The 16438-nt window shown below is 38.4% G+C and overlaps 1 protein-coding gene and 1 pseudogene across 1 annotated transcript in view; both read left to right on the plus strand.

Annotated features, from left to right (window-relative positions):
• Nucleotides 1–11592, plus strand: part of Hmmr (hyaluronan mediated motility receptor) — a 29134-nt gene extending 17542 nt beyond the window's left edge. Inside the window, exons 12-17 of the mRNA XM_010622238.3 lie at nt 505–621; nt 4046–4192; nt 4469–4618; nt 4708–4807; nt 6141–6317; nt 11157–11592. Of these exons, the coding sequence (XP_010620540.1) occupies nt 505–621; nt 4046–4192; nt 4469–4618; nt 4708–4807; nt 6141–6317; nt 11157–11342 (877 nt within the window). The 3' untranslated portion in view covers nt 11343–11592. The remainder of the gene's footprint in view (nt 1–504; nt 622–4045; nt 4193–4468; nt 4619–4707; nt 4808–6140; nt 6318–11156) is intronic.
• A 171-nt stretch (nt 11593–11763) lies between these two features.
• Nucleotides 11764–13362, plus strand: LOC104861002 (annotated as a pseudogene).
• Nucleotides 13363–16438: the final 3076 nt, after the last annotated feature.

A 16438-nucleotide genomic window follows, 5' to 3' on the forward strand; every position in this document is an offset into this window, starting at 1 on the left:
TTTTAGTTTTCAAATTTGAAGCACGGTATCATAAGGTTGGTAAATTGCCTGGGTGTGGCCAGAATTTGGGATTGTCCTGCCTCAGCGTCCCAGAGTTCTGGGCTTATAAATGTGTACTGCCATGCCCAGTTTTCCCCCAAATTTTAAAATTTACACAGAGGCATATAATATAAAGAGATAAATTTAGTAATTAGTAAACTTGGATGAAAATAAAAAGGACAATAAGAGTAGAAATAATAAAGCAAATAAATAAATGACTACATTAAAAGATAAACAGGTGGCCAGGGATTTGGCTCAGTGGTTCTACTTGCCTGCCTCACAAGCGCAAGGGCCAGAATTTGATCCCTCCTGCTGTGAGAGTTAGGGTATAAACTTGGTTCTAGACCATGGCACAGTTAATGCAGAGATGCATATCTCTGTGTATTGGCTTAGTTAGTGTAATAATTTGTAGTTATTTGCCTTCTAATTTGGATTGTGTGGGTTTTGTTTTGTTTTGTTTTTTAGCAAGGAAGCTGAACTGGAGAAGAGTCATACTGCTCACATTCAGGCTACCCTGATTTTGCAGGAGAAGTATAAGAGTACAGTGCAAAACCTTGGAGATGTTACTGCCGAATTTGAAAGGTATTTTTCTTGAGAGCATCCACCATCAAATGTAATGTTAAGCCAGGAAAAGCATTTTCCTACAGAAATATCTTACCATTTTTATATAGCCATTTCCTTTTCCTGCCTCCAGTTCAAATTTTAGATATTCACAGGCTTTTGGCAGTTCTTTTCCTGATGTCATGATTTTGCTTAAACAATTGAAAGGTTTTGATCTCATCACCAAACTTATAAACCCCATGTTTATATTTTCTACCAAGCAGACAATTTATTTGTCTTTTAAATTTCATTGACCTCATTCTGTTCTTTGTTCCTTGTCACTTATGATTTTCACAGTTTCTCTGGAACTTTCCCAGTCAGTGTAAATGCATGTTACTGTGCAGTCATCTTTAAAATGCATAAATTAAAGAAAATCTTTTCTTTCACCTTCTTCTGCAGCTGTTCTAGCTTTATTCATTCCCCAAACCATTCATAACACAAAATTCAATTCTGTATGTACTTTCTCAGCTCCTTTCCCATTTATTTGTTACTTTCTTTTAAAAAAAATAAAGTTTAATTGCAAAAGATACCATACTTCTGCATCTCACACTAGATAATAATGTCAGTATTTTTATTTACTTTAGATCATATGGGGAAGAAGTTCTCATTACTGTCCCTGAAGAGATTGCACTGTTTTGAAGCCTCCATATATTATTTCCTCACATTTTTCTTATGAAGTGTAGCATCCATGTAAATATTACATTACCTGATTTTGCTTCTTTCTAAGTATCACCAGAAAATGTCATCATGAGATTTCCTGGGCCTTCCCTTTTCACTCTGCATGTTGTATTTTTGTAAGATCGAACTACATTGTTGGCCAAGACTGTTTGTTTTTGCTCGTGGTTGTTACTATGAATATTTCATTGTGTGAATATACCACAATGTATGTGTCAGTTCTGACTTTGGATTTTTGAATGCTTTCTCTCTCTAATCACTCTCTCACCAAAGCATAAATCTTTTTAATTTTGACAGGGTACCAAAATGATTTTATGTTATGGTTAATTGACCGGTGTTATGGATTGTCACTGTCTTCTCTCATGGTGTGGCTTGCCTTTTTATTTTCTTTATGGTTTCTTCTCATGAGTGGAAATTCTTTATTTTATTGTGATTAAATGTATACAGTACATGTTCAACTCCTATAAGAATTAATTTCTATCCTAACAACATAAAGAAATTCAACTCTTTCTTGTGAAAGTTTCACATTTCATTTTTTTCCATCTAAAACTAATTTATATATAGTGATTAAATCAGTTTCTGCTTTTACCCTATGGAATTAACCAATTCCTGCCACCTGTTCATTAATAGTACCTTCTTTCCCTGTTGCTCTTTTCCTATATATGATATATTACGGCAGAAACATAATTCACATTTGCTTATATTTCACTTATAATTATTGTCTCAGCCTGTCTCAATCCTCTAAAGGAATTTCCATTTTCACTGGTTTAAAAAATAGTGCTTCCAGTTTTGTTTGTTTGTTTGTTTGTTTGTTTTTTGGTACCAGGATTGAACTAAGGTCCTTGCTCTTGCAAGGCAAGCAGTGGAACCACTGAGCTAAACCTCTAGCTGAATATTTTTTTCCGTTGTTTAATTTCACTCACTATCTGTGTGCTAACAGCATTAACATTTATTTTTCTAAAATAGACCTTTGTTTTCTGCTAAATTGTAGTGTAACCCACTACTTTCTCATTATCTTAAAGTAGATACCTTGTTGTAACCTAATTTTGAACTGTGAGAAAAATAACTTATTTTTTATTGTTTATTGTCATTTTGTCATAGTCAGTGACATTTTGTCTTCCCAGCTTCTCATTGCATAATTTTTTTTCTTTCAAAAGTTTATTTAGTATCAAGCAAGAGGAGACTTTGCTTAACACTACAGAACATTTCAAGACTTGAGTTACAAAAGAATACCACATTATTTGCACTTGTAATTGGCTTCCCTTTTTACACATGTTGGCAAGAGAAGAAAAAAAAACTAGCATATGGCTGAAAGATAAAATAACTAAATTCTATGGAAACCTTTAAAATGAAAGTGAGGCTTATGTTAAAAAAATGGATTAACATATTTAGTTACCTATTTTTTTGTTTACCACTAGTTAAAGTTATTTTTTTCCTTTTGATGACCTATTTTTTCATATACAGACTGGAAATAAAAAATTTTACATCTTTTTTTTTCCTGACCAGGTTGACATTTCGACAGAGTAGTTTTAAGTTCCATCCATTCAGATTTTAAACATTTTGATTTATTTATAAAGGGATCGTTCATAGAAAAAATTACTTTGAACCATATACAGGATTGTGGAGATTGGCTATTTCACAACATCAGACAGTACACGTGTCTTTGATCATTTTCTCTACTGCCTGCAATATTTTTCTGTTCTGCATAGAAAAAAGCTCTCACATCTTTCTTTTTATTGCGGGCTCTTTATTTGAGCCTTTTTTATTGCCTACGGGGCTGATAATTATCTTCCTACTGATCTTCTAATTTTCTATTCCATTCACTTCCACAATCTGTCTCTGGAGTAATCCACATACTTAAGAGACTTTTAATGGCTCTCCTTTACCGGGTGCCCACTGTGCCCTGCTGTGATGATCTGCCCTGTGCCTCCAGCTTCTCCTGCCTGTCTTGCTCGTTAGGCTCTAGTCTCACCTCTTAGTGGGCTTTGTTTTGACAAGCCTGTTATCTTTATCCTCTGAACTACTTTCTGCTAACTGCCTGGCTCTTTACCCATCACCACTCAGGGTGATCATTTTCTCAAAAGGGCCTTTTTTCCATCACTAACCAACGTGTAGAGTCTTCTGTTTCAGTGATGGCAAACCTTTGTAGAGATGAGTGCCCACTTATCCCAAAGTGCCAACACTGCAATTAAACCTGGCTACTAAGGTTTTAGTTTAGAAAAGCAGCTTATACATTAACATCTTTTGTCTTAAAAGAAAAAGAACACAGGTGCCGTGATATGTTCACCACCACTGCTATTCTCTTAGCTTAAAGTTCTTTTTACTTTCTTTCATACACTTACTACAAATTTAATTGTATGGTTATTCAATTTTATGAGTAACAGGCATTTCCCATCTTCCCTTTAGGATCATAAACTGTGACAGTAGATTAAGAGACTGCAGATTGTGTATCTCTTTTGTTGTACAGTAGTACTCGTGTTTGGTGGTTGATTTTTTTTCTTCACCTCTTGCATACTCGCACTTAATACTTGATTTTTTTTTCCTCTAAGTGCACAAAAATGCCATGTAAATTCATTAGTACTTACTGTAGAACATCAACTACACTATGCACTACCTGTGTGTGCATAAATATATTTGTTTTCCCAAAAAGTGTAAAATGTAAACTGATCAGCTATGTGTCCTTTATTTATAACAGTTTAAAAAAAAGGCCTTTTTTTTTCTTCTTAATAAGCTATAAAGCATTAAAAACTAGTGAGATAGACGATCTTAAGATGGAGAATGCATCACTACAGGAAAAAGTAGCCAAAGCTGAAAAAAACACAGAGGATGTTCGACATCACATATTGAAAACTGAGAACAGAAATCAAGAATATGAGAGGTATGTGAACTAATAAAAGCTGCCCACATCTGCAGCCTTAGCAACATTAAGACAGTTTAATGTTGAAAGCCAGCTAATAAGTGATTAAGGAGTCATCCCATGGCTTGCTCTTGCTTTTGGCCCTCTTAAATTGCAAATTTGTGAATTTACTCATTTTAAAAATTATAGTTCTTAAATAAGTCCTTGAGGTGATTTGCTTTATTGTTAAATAAAACAGAAAAAAATAATTAGAATAGCTATAAAATATTCAATTGATTTTTTTATCTCAAACCTAAGGATTCTACAAGATCTGCAGAACAAGTCAGTATTAAAAGAAGCAGAAATTAAAGAAATCACAGTTTCTTCTCTTAAAAAAATAACTGATTTGCAGAACCAACTGAAACAACAAGATGAAGACTTTAGAAGGCCAAAAGAAGAAGAAACAAGGTAAGATAGATTTGGAACCTTAATTTTCTAAAAAAAACTAAGAAAAAAATCATTTTCTAATTGTTTTTCTATTGACTTTTTCCATACAGAAAATCTGAGAAAGAAAATATGACAGCAGAATTAACTGAAGAAGTCAATAAATGGCGTCTCCTTTATGAAGAACTATATAATAAAACCAAACCTTTTCAGGTTTGTCACTTAAAATTAAACTTGTGTTTATTTTAGGAATTCATTTTGTTACCTATTACAGTCAGGGATTTTTTTTTTTTTTTCCTGCAGGATTACTTTGTATTTATAATTCTAATTTAACTTCCCATGAAAGGCTTATAAATTTTATACATAACCTTTTCCGGCTCTATTGACATATACTTTATAAATACAGTCGCATAAATTTGTAGTATAGCCTTTGCAGATTAAAAAAGCTTTCAAAAAAGAATTTAAATTTAGCATTTCAAAAGGCTCTCCTAACAGGAACTTCTGATAATTGATTTCTTACAAGATGATATGCATCTTGTTATGATCTATTATAGTAATTCTCAAATTAATGATCTTGTTAAAGGAAAAAAAGAAATACTAATTTGGGCACTTAAATTGAGTAGCTGTACTTATTCAAAATGTTATTGATGTAGGGGAAATAGATGTGACTCCCAAACCTACTGGATGTTCCATGCATCAAGTTCATTTTCCCCAAAATGGAAGAATGAATTCTGATGAACGTCAGAGGTTACGAGTAGGAAATTTTATGGAGGGAGAGACAGCTCCTGAGAGACAGAAGGGGACCTGGAAAGGTTATCATAGACTCTGCTTATAGGGGAGATTTTATAGAGCAAAGTCAAGAGGTAGGTACAAGATGGGATAAAACTATGATCAACCAATAGAGTTATACCAGTATAGTTGCCTAGGTACTATTGATCCAATGAGGAAGCAAATCATGTAGCAAGTATACATAGATGACATCATTAACCTTGATTGATAATTCATACTTTTAGTCTTGTCCTTACTTTAGTAGTCTTAGTCTTGATGGGTGGGAAAAGATGGCCCACCCTTAATGAGATAGTGGTTGGTTTATGGATCTCAAAAGGGTGGTACTGTAGCTTTTGTTTACCCCTCAAAGATGTGTAGGCATTTCATCTTTGTCTGGAGGCCTGGCTTTTGTGCTGCCTCCACCCACAGTTTTGTTGTGTTCTCTGCCCTGACGGGAGGGCCTAACTCTGATTGCCTATGATACTTCTACCTAATTTAGCTGTCTGTATATCATGCTGCTCTTGCTGAAACACATAAAGCTGGCTCCCTGGCTTTCTTTCCTTATTTCTTTTTCTGTTTTAATGATCTTTAAAATTAAAAATGCAAAGTTTGAAAGATTTACTTAGTCTGTGGAGAACCTTGAGAATAAGTAAGTATATTCTGGTTTTATTTGGTTTTAAACTTTTAGGCTGTTTTTTTTTTTTTAATGCTTTATAAGAAATTAGTAAAACAACAGTTTTTAGATTCTTAACCTTATAAAAACAAACATCTTTTCCAGCAACAACTGGATGCTTTCGAAGCAGAGAAACTGACCTTGTTGAATGAACATGGTGCAACTCAGGAGCAGCTAAATAAAATAAGAGATTCATATGCTGAATTATTGGGTCATCAAAATCTCAAGCAAAAAATTAAGCACGTTGTGAAATTGAAAGATGAAAATAGCCAACTCAAATCGGTTTGTAAAATAAAATTTTTTTTTTTTAGGTACTGAGGTGACAGGCTTATTACTCTATGTATTTATAGTATTTAAATGTAGTAAGTCTTCATTATCAAAAAATAATAGTTTATAAAGTAAAATCCATCTGAGATTAAAGGATTTGTTTTAGTTCTGACTAGATGAGTATTCAGTGTTGTCAGGTTTTGTAACTATAATTTAATGTACAGAAAATTACTGGGGTAGGCAGTGGTACATGCCTATAATTCCAGCACTTGGGAAGGTGAGGCCAGTTTAAGGCCAACCTGGACTACATAGTGAGACCCTGTTTTTAAGAAATTAAAAAAGGGGCTTGGGATTTAGCTCAGTGGCTCTGCCACCTGCGTCACAAGCTCAAGGTCCCGATACCCCCGCAAAAAAATAAAAGTAAATTTAAAAATTTAAATAAATGAATATGTAACTTATAATTGGAAGAATTTGTGAAGCTTTACACATCAATTTCTCTTTGCTAAATAGTGAGTTCCTTGATAACAACACAGGCAGTGCTCAAAATAGTGCTTAAATTTTTAACAAGTTTATTGAGATGTTATTCCATCCCATACAATTCATACATTTAAAGTGTACAGTTCAGCCAGGCATGGTGGCGCATGCCTGTAATCCCAGCACTCAGGAGGCTGAGGCAGGAGCATTGCTTTGAGTTAGAGACCAGCCTGGAGTACACAGTGAGTTCCAGGTCAGTCTCAACTACGTAGTGAGACCCTGTCTCAAAAAGCCAAAATAAATAAATAAATAAATAAAATAAAATGTAGAAAGTGTACAGTTCTGTGATATTTTTAGTATATTCACAGATGTGTGTAACTATCACCATAGTGAACTTTGTTTTGTTTTGCTTTGAGACAGGGTCTATGTAGCTCAGGCTGGCTTTGAACTATGTAATACAGGCTGTAGGCTGGCCTTGAACTTGCTGTGATCCTTCTGCCTTAGCCTCCCAGATGCTGGGATTTTTGTTTTCTTTTGTTTTGTCTTCTTTTTCTGGTACCAGGGATGGAACTCCTGTCCTTGTGCTTGTGAGGCAGGTAGTGGCACCACTGAGCTAAATCCCCAGCCCCCAAGTGGTGGGATTATAGTCTTGTACCACCATGCAATACCATGGTGAACTTTAGAACATTTTCATCACCTCAGAATGAAATCATGTGTTATCATTCTCCTGTCATCTCATTCTACCCTACTCTTCTAAGCAACTATAAATCTGCTTTCTATCTTTATAGACATCCCTATTTTAAATATTTCATGTTTGTGGAATCAAATAATATGTAATATTCTGACTGTCTTTAAATTAGGATAATGTCTTCAAAGTTCATCCATGTTGTAGCATGTATGAGTATTTCATTCCTTTTTTTTTGTCTTATGATAATTCACTGTGTAAATTAACATTTTATTCATCTACTCAATAGTTCATAGATATTTGCATTGTTTCTCCCTTATGGCTGTTACAAAGAATGTTACTCTAGGAACATTTGTGTACAGGTCTTACATAGAGACATTTTTCTGCGATACGTACATAGCAGTGAAATTGCTGCTAGTGAAATTGTTTTTAGGAACTATTTTCAAAAATGTGCCCTTGCATATTCCATCCAAAGTGTTTAATTAGCAGTTCCACTTTTTCTGTATCTTCACCAGCATTTGGCATTCCCTTATTTTCTGATTTTAGCCATTGTAGTGGGTGTAGAGTGGTATTTTATTGTGATTTTTTACTAGTATTTCCCCAATAGCTGATGATGTTGATCATGTCTTTATATGTTTTTCCCTGATATATGTTATGATTGAGATAATACAGTGTTACCTTGGTTCACAAGCTTAATTTGTTCCACAGTTCTGGAAAAGATGGTAACATTCGTGTTTGCGTGGGAAAGATGTCACCCAGTGTAGAGTTCATAGACAAAAATAAAATTTTGCCAACCTCTTCTGTTTGCAAACCAAATTGTTCGCAAACAAAAGTGTTCGTGAACTGAGGTACCACTGTATGCTGTAGCACTTCTGGGTGCTTTCTTTTTGTGGACTTCTGTTATTTGCTAGTCTGTTTGATTACATCAGCTTGATTAAGTCTGTTCTACCATCCCTGTTGTAAGTTTTGAATCTTAAATACACCCCGAAGGTTCGTGTCTTCGATGGTTAGCCCTTAGCTGATGATGCTACTAGGTGATGGAAACTTTAAGACCAGGGTCCTAAAGAAGAAAGTGAGGCCGCTGGGGATATGGCTTTGAAAGGGAGATTCAGACCCCAATCCCTCTGTCTTTGCTTCCTGGCTGCCATGAGGTGAACCTTCTATTCCACCATATTCTTCCTGCCATAAAATTCTGCCTCACCTCAAACCTGGGGTGGGGGGGGAGAGAGCGAGCGCGCACAGACTAACTGTGGGACTGAAACTTTGAACTAAAAATAAATCTTTTTCTTTTAAGCTTAGTTTCTCAGGTATTTGCCCCAGTGACTGAAACACTAATGAATAAAACCTCCTCTTCCCAATCTTCCCAATAGTACTGTGCCTCTGATGTTGCTCCTTAGGTGCAGTTTGGGGGTATGCTCAAAATCAGGCTTGGTAAGGCTGTTTTAGTAGTTACCTTTCTGTTTTGAGACACAATACCTGATACCTGCAACCTAAGGAGGAGTGATTTATTTTGGTTCACAGTTTGTGAAGTTTTGGTTTGTAGTTGGTTGACTCTGGGCTGGAAGCAGCATGAGAGGAAAGCTGCTTAACCCATTGCAGCCAGGGAGCACAGCTCAAGGGAGGAGCCAGAGAAGGAGTCAGGCAGCAAAGGTCAGGCCGCCATCCGTGGCCCACTTCCTCCAAACAGGCCCCACCTCCTAAAAACCTGTTCAGCTATGAACTCAGCAGATTAATCCATTGATGAGGTCATTGCCTTCACAATATAGTGAGGTCTGGAGGAGTCTTTATCCAATCAACTTGATGATCAAGGTTAACCACCGGCCACCTGCCTCATAAGTGCAAGGTCCCAAGTTTGATCCTGGTACAAAAAAAAAAAAAAAAATTATTAACTAGCACATCTGTCTTCCCTTTTGCGTATGACACTTGGGTGCTAATTTCATTGGTTGCTGACTCTGCTGTATTTTTTAACAGTGCCTTGGGGACGTAATTGCTCTACACGTTAATTCTGTCAAATTCTTGCTCATATGTAGTAGTCATATCTGGGATCAGTTCTTGGCATTTGTTTTGACTCTGAGAAGGCTCCTTCCAGCTGTCTGTTCCCCAGTTCTGTCGTGTGAACAAGCCAGCCTGCATTTTAGCTCACTCTTTGAGTCACCTCCCACATTCCTTTTGTCACAGCCACCACTGTTGTCTAGCGTACCCTTATGCTTCAATATCTACAGTCTATTGTAGGTGAAGTCAGTTGGTTTGGGAGGAACTTCAGAGCTACCTGTTTTAAGACCTACTTTTCCCTCACACAGTCTCTTCAGAATAAGATGCTGGAGCTGGAGTTAGGGACAGTGGCAAACTTCTTTCTGAGTGCCACCTATGCCCGTGGAGCTGAGTTCAAAGAAGGAAAGAATTCACTGGAAGTAAAGAGGATGAGGAAAATAGCTGAGGTTCTTTTGGCTTGCCTCTCGTGGCATGAAACCACTGCCTCCTGAGCCAGAGCAAGGGTGACAGTGGCCCCAGCATTTTCAGCACACTGCCCAGGGCAGAGCTCCTCTACCACACATGGGACTGAATGGAGAAAGGGCTGTCCCTCCTCTCAGCAGCAGCTGCCTAGGATGTAACCTCAGCCACAGAGGAGCTTTGATGCCCTGCTCCTCCTGGGAAGGTGCCGGAGGAGGGAGGGCTACCTTCTTGGCTGCAGAAGCCGGGCATGAGTCTGCTAGAAGTAGGGAGGGCGGGGAGTTCTGGTGTATGCCACAGGCTTGCAGCTTTCCTTTAAAATTTGTACTGATTTTCTCACAAAATGTCTCTTCATTTGCTCTTTTGCTCCTAGGATTATTTTCAGAGGTCTTGCCTGGTTTCCATTTTATCATTTTTTAGTTTCAATGGGAAGCAAGCCATGGAGCCTTCATATTACTATGCCAAAAGCTGATTTCAGCAATTTTTATTGTTGTTCTTACTGTTTTTGTTTTGTAGTGGGGACTGAACTAGGGACCTTGTGCTTGCGAGGCAGGTGGCCAAATCACTGAGCTAAATCCCCAGCCCTGTTTTTTTTGTTTTTTGAGACAGGGTCTCACTATTAATTCAGGTTGAACTTGACTCACTATGTAGTCCAGGCTGGCCTCAAACTCTGTGGTGATCCTGCTGCCTTGGCCTGACTGAGTATGGAAATTACTGGCATGTACCACCACACCCAGCTCAACAATTAGTTTTCAATTAAACTTTTATCAGAAAATTAGCTGTAACAAGATCTCAATGATAAATATAACTGTGTTGTTCGCTTTATTTTTTTGTTTTGTTTTGTTTTTTGTTTTTTATTTTGGTTTTTTGGAGACAGGATCTCACTATGTAGTTGAGAATGACCTGGAACTCACTATGTAACCCAGGCTGGTCTCGAACTCACAGCAATCCTCCTGCCTCAGCCTCCCAAGTGCTGGCATTACAGGTGTGAGCCACCACGTGGCTTGTATTGTTTGCTTTAAATGTACCAATAAACTTAATGGGGGGAAAAAAGAAAAATAGCTGTAGAGAAGTGATAAGATTTAAGACTTTATCTCCTCTCACCTAGTATCAAAGTGTATGTAATAGTACTTTTTGCCATTAGGTATGATACATAAAGCAACTTCAGAATTTCCCTGCAGTGTTGGTAACACATTTCGCCAAAGTGATCTTTAATACTTATTATTCGTATTTTTCTCATCTAGGAAGTGTCAAAACTCCGATCACAGCTTGCTAAAAAGAAACAAAATGAGACGAAACTTCAGGAGGAACTGAATAAAGTTCTGGGTGTCAGACGCTTTGATCCTTCAAAGGCTTTTCAACATGAATGTAAAGAAAATATTGCTCTGAGAACCCCACTGAGAGATAGTAAAAAAGGAATACATGTGTAGCACTGTCACCTGTGTTTGGATTTGCTTTCATGACGGTAGCAACTTGCCTTCTTATGAACTGTGAAAATTTATTGATTCCTTATGATATGAAAGAACCCCTAACCAAAATTGATGCATGTAATGTCTTTCCCGGCTTTCGTATTCTCAAACAGAACTAGATCCTCCTGTCCTTAATGGCCTATTCAGATTACATCTTCCTTTTTATTTTGTGTGAACTTTTTGCTCTTACCTGCACCCTGTACCATAAATTATTCTCTGTATAAAACCTTTATATTTTAACCTAAATGTCTCTTAGGTCCTTAAGTATTCTCTAATTTGAAGTTTTAGAGAAGGAAATTTTTCTCTTTTGGCATGGAATGTTTGTATTGCACAGTAAATGCAAATTGGTTAAAATAGTAAATAAAAGAATAAATGTGAAATAATGCTGCAGAACGTAAGTGTTGCTTCATCTGTCTTTAAGAAAATAGAAGGCCCAGAGGCGGTGAAGGAGGAGCTGTCCTCACAGCTCTGCCTCCCTCGTGCTTTCTCAGGCATCGTGGTGCATGTGGAGGAGGCAGTAGCCTCAGGAACCACCCTGAACGGTGATATGGACCCAGAAGACAGCAGAGAGGAAGCTGCTTATATGGCTGAGGAAGCAGCCAAGAAAAAGAGATGGAAGAAAAAGAGTAAAGGAGCTGTTGCAAGGTAGCAGGAATCTGATAAAGAATCAGAAGCTCCTACAAGGGGAAAAAATGAGAACCAAGACCTGTCATGTAAAGGTATAAGATCCTAACTGTACTGTATACCTAAAATGTACCAGTAAACTCAATGAGGAAAAAAGAAAAAAGAATTAGAAGCCTCTGTGGATGAGGTAGTGAAACAGTGGAAATACAAGCACTGAAAGCCATAGAGATGATGATGATGGTGGTGGCGGTGATGGTGGAGGAGGAGGAAGAGAAGGAAAGAAGAAATAGTAGAGAAGATCAAAAGTTCAAACAGACCCTCCTGAGGTTCTGATATGTGACCTGTATCCTAACGGTGTGTTCCCCAAAGGACAGTCACGCAAGTGCCCACCCACACGAGACCTGTGAACAGCTGCTTAGAGAACTACAAGTGTAGAAAAGAAAGCATTAGACGAGGCTAAAGAAGAGATTTGGAATGATTTTCAAGAAGCTGTGAAAGCACGTCAACAAATTAGAGTATACATTATGAGCTGGATCCAGCCTGAAATGATGATGGTGATAGAAATCTGAGTGTTTGGAAGACTTCACTCAAGCTTATAAAACAGAGTGGCTTACACGCAGGCTTGCCCTTCCCACTGGGTGTTCTCTCCGTAACTGCGCTGCCCACTCTCTTCCCAGTGCGGGTGGCACAACAGTGCTACAGTGTGATGACATCTGTAAGATCAACTTTGGAACACGTATAAGTGGTAGGAATACTGACTTTTTATTGTCACTTTTAATTGCTGATATATGTTTTGGAAAGATGGCACTAATCCTGGACTAAAGTGTGCTGGCATTGATGTTCGACTGTGATGTTGCCGAGGCCATCCAGGAAGTTGTAGAATTTGATGAGGTGGAAAAAGATGAAAAGACAGTCCATAACCGGAATGGACCTTTATTTGGGCTATACAGAATACACAGGAGAAGACCATGTACATGGTGAAGGGTGGGGAGGCAGTGAGGATGGAGGAAGGAAAAGTGCACGTCATTTAAACCTTTGGTAAATACAGGGAAAGATGTTCTTGATGACAGGGAGCATTCATATTACATGAAAAATTTTGATGTTGGACATGTGCCAGTAAGGCTTCAAAGAACAAAGCACTTCTTACAGATCATCAGTGAAAACCTTGGCACCCTTGCATTCTGCTGCAGAACGGTAGATTGCCTGGGAGGAAGTGCATGCTTGATGTTGCTGAAGAATCTGTGACGTGCACGTTGTAGATCCGTATCTCCCCTGTGTGACAGTAAAGGGGCATACGCAGTTTGCGCAGTGTGAACTTACCACACTACTGTGTAAAGAAACTCCGCAGAGGAGCTGACTCTTCAGCTTAGTTCAAAGCTACCTCAACATACTTTATTTTCTTTTTTGTTTTTCCTTGGTGAGATAAGGTCTCGCTATGTAGTTCAGCCTGGCTCTGAACTCACAGCAATCCTCCTGCTTCAGCCTCCTCCGTGGTGGGATTACAGGCGTGCGCCACCAGTCAGGCTAACATCTTTATTTTCTAAGCTTTGTTGAAATATACCAGAATGAACTTGCAGCCTGCTGTCTGTTTTAACGTTGGGCCTGTGTAGTATTTTTATCCATGTTGAATTTGATTTTGATCAAGGAAAAAGCTTTCAGTGACTTTCAAACATTAACTGTCTGGGAATTGCTAGAAAGCTCCGATTAGTTAGGAATTCCATACTGTTTTTAGAACACCTAAGCCATGTCTTTTGGGTATTTCTATTGCCGTATTCTTACTTGTGTGCTTTGAATGACTGAGTGCATCTGTGTGCCACGCCCTCTGGTACTGCTTTACACTCTTCCTGGAATCCACTTTCTAAAACATGAAGACATTTTCAGATTTGGAAAAAAGGAAAATATTGTTGATTTATGTTTATAAGGATATTTTATAATGTTGTATTTAAGTACCTATCCATATGTGAAATGAAATTCAGCACTTTCCACTAAAATGTCTTCTGATTTTTTTTTTTTGGCTACCAGGGTTTGTACTCAGGACCTTGCATTTGTGAGGCAGACGTGCTGCCCCTGAGCTAAATTCCCAGCCCTGATATTTTATTTTCTATTGTTAACTACCTCCTTGATACTCTTTTCCTTGCCTTCTGAACATTTTGACTTTCAGCTTGCAGGGCATCCTATCATATCACCCTAACTTGATTATAGAGGACTTTGCTAAGCTTAAAAAGATTAAAAGGTGAAAGCTTGTTCTTGACTCTATTTTGATTTCATGATAATGTTGTTTCCCACCATCCTCCAGTTGTCCAGTTCAAATAAGAAACGACAAGCTTGACTCCACAGTAATCTCATTACCTTTCATCAAAGTCATTGAGTTTTTTAATAATTTACACATTCCTAAGCTCTATTCCAGTTCTGAATTAAATCATAATTTCCCCTATAAGCCTGCATTTTTAATAAACTTGTTAATTCTTAGAAACACAAAATCTGAGAGAAAGTCTTCTATTAACTTTGTTAGAGACTGTCAGCTGCTTGTTTATTATAGTTAGTATAAGAAAACTACAATAAATCATCTATCCAATTAATTTTTCAACTTTCATTTTATGAGCTTAAAATATAATTATGTGTCTGCCTTCTTCACACCCCTCTGTGGGACATCAGAGGAGCCTTGGGGCCTAATCGGCCTCTGGTCACAATGGAGAAAGGCTGCACTCAGGGATGATTGCATATTGCTGGTTCTATGGAAAAGACAGCTGAGGTTAAGTTGTTCACCTGACCATGTACTAACGGATAATAGAAAGCAGAGGGGTCTTGTGTTACTTTGATTGCTTATACGTGTGTTTGGATGAATAAAAGCCAAATGAGCCAATGCTGAGCCCCTCAGCCTCTACAAGCAAGAGCGCCTCCACCCACCCACATTCAACTGACTCCGTGTCTCTTTGTCGTTCATCCTGTCATTTGTCCTAAGTCAGGGAGAACAAAATAGTAGGTCTAGGTCCCCCACAAGTGGCACCTAGGTGGGGAAAGCTTGGAGGAGTGGCCTGGCTTCCCATGGGTGGCACCTGGGACAGGAGGGACCTGAGACCAACAGGGAAGACCAGCTGGTTGCTTTGGCTACAGCTGATGCCCAGAGATTTGAGACCAGAGTTGCCTACACTTCTTGTTTGCCAAGATCACAAACAAGACAGTTTAAGGGCCAGGGATTTAACTCAGTGGTTCCGCTGCTCGCCTTGCAAGTGGAAGGTCCTGAGTTCAATCCTGCAATCCCTGGTACCAAAAAAACAAACAAGCAAAGAAGACAGTTTAGAAAGTGGTATTTCTTCTAATTTACTGTATCTGATAAGCATAGCTGGTATATTTCATGAGTCAGATCTAAGATGTCCCTTCAGAGTGTCCTGTGTTCAGAAGTGGGGGTTTTGGAAGTTGATTGGGTAATGGATTATTCCCTTGAAGAGTTCATACCTGAATAAATGTAGTTCGGAAGTGGAGCCTGACCGGAGGATTTGGGTCACTGGGAGGATAATCTGAAGCTTGTTCATCTGTCCTACTCTTTCTGCTTCTGTGCACCGTGATGTAAACAGCTCTTCTCTGCCACGTCCTTCCATCGTGCTGTTTCTGCCTTGTAGGTAACAGCCAAAGGAATCTCTCCCCCTTTGAGTCCCAGATGTCAGATATTTTGTCTCAGTGTTGCAGTGTGAGGCTGTGGCTGTGCAGAGGATGAAGATTTTTCAGGCAAGATTTACAATCAACAAGAACTCCAGAGGGGCTGATGCTTGGCCATGAGAGAGCCTCACAGAAACAGCAACCGAGACCTCTGCAGTTTTTTGTTCATATCTCAGGGACATGAGAACAAAGATGTTGAAGAAAAGCTTGCTGCAACTTATTGTATGGGAGTTTTTGGCAGGTGATAGGGCCAACGTGAGATGGTTTCTGAAGTGACACATGTCGACCTAGTTCAGGCAATCTTGTTGTGGCAGAGGGAATACATTGGCCGAAGCAAACGTCTTTAACAGTAACTTGCTCTTAATTCTGCGAACTTGTCCTGCAAATTTAAAAATCTTAACCATGCATTCCAGAAGCATGGGAACTGTTGTTCCCCAAGCTGCTCTTTAGCACACTCAGGTTCAGTTACTCCTTTGGCTAGCATTTCCCCATAATTTCCCCTTTTTTAATAATTTAGGTTGGACAAAGTGGGGAGAGTACAGGATAAAGGGGTATTGGACTTGATGCAGGAAAGTCATCATGCCTTCCACGTGGAGGGTCCATTGGAACAGCATACAGAGCACTCGTAGAACTTCCAGAAAGCTCCTAAAAAGGGTTATTCCAATAGTTACAAGAATCCAAATGTAGGGCCAGGGTTGTAGCTCAGTAGTACCATGCCTGCCTGGCAAGTGCGAGAACCTGAGCTTGGTACCAAAAAAAAAAAAAAAAAAAAAAAA

Source organism: Fukomys damarensis, unplaced genomic scaffold (assembly GCF_012274545.1).
Source record: "Fukomys damarensis isolate Sample0158 unplaced genomic scaffold, DMR_v1.0_HiC HiC_scaffold_9, whole genome shotgun sequence".
Lineage (NCBI taxonomy): Eukaryota > Metazoa > Chordata > Mammalia > Rodentia > Bathyergidae > Fukomys > Fukomys damarensis.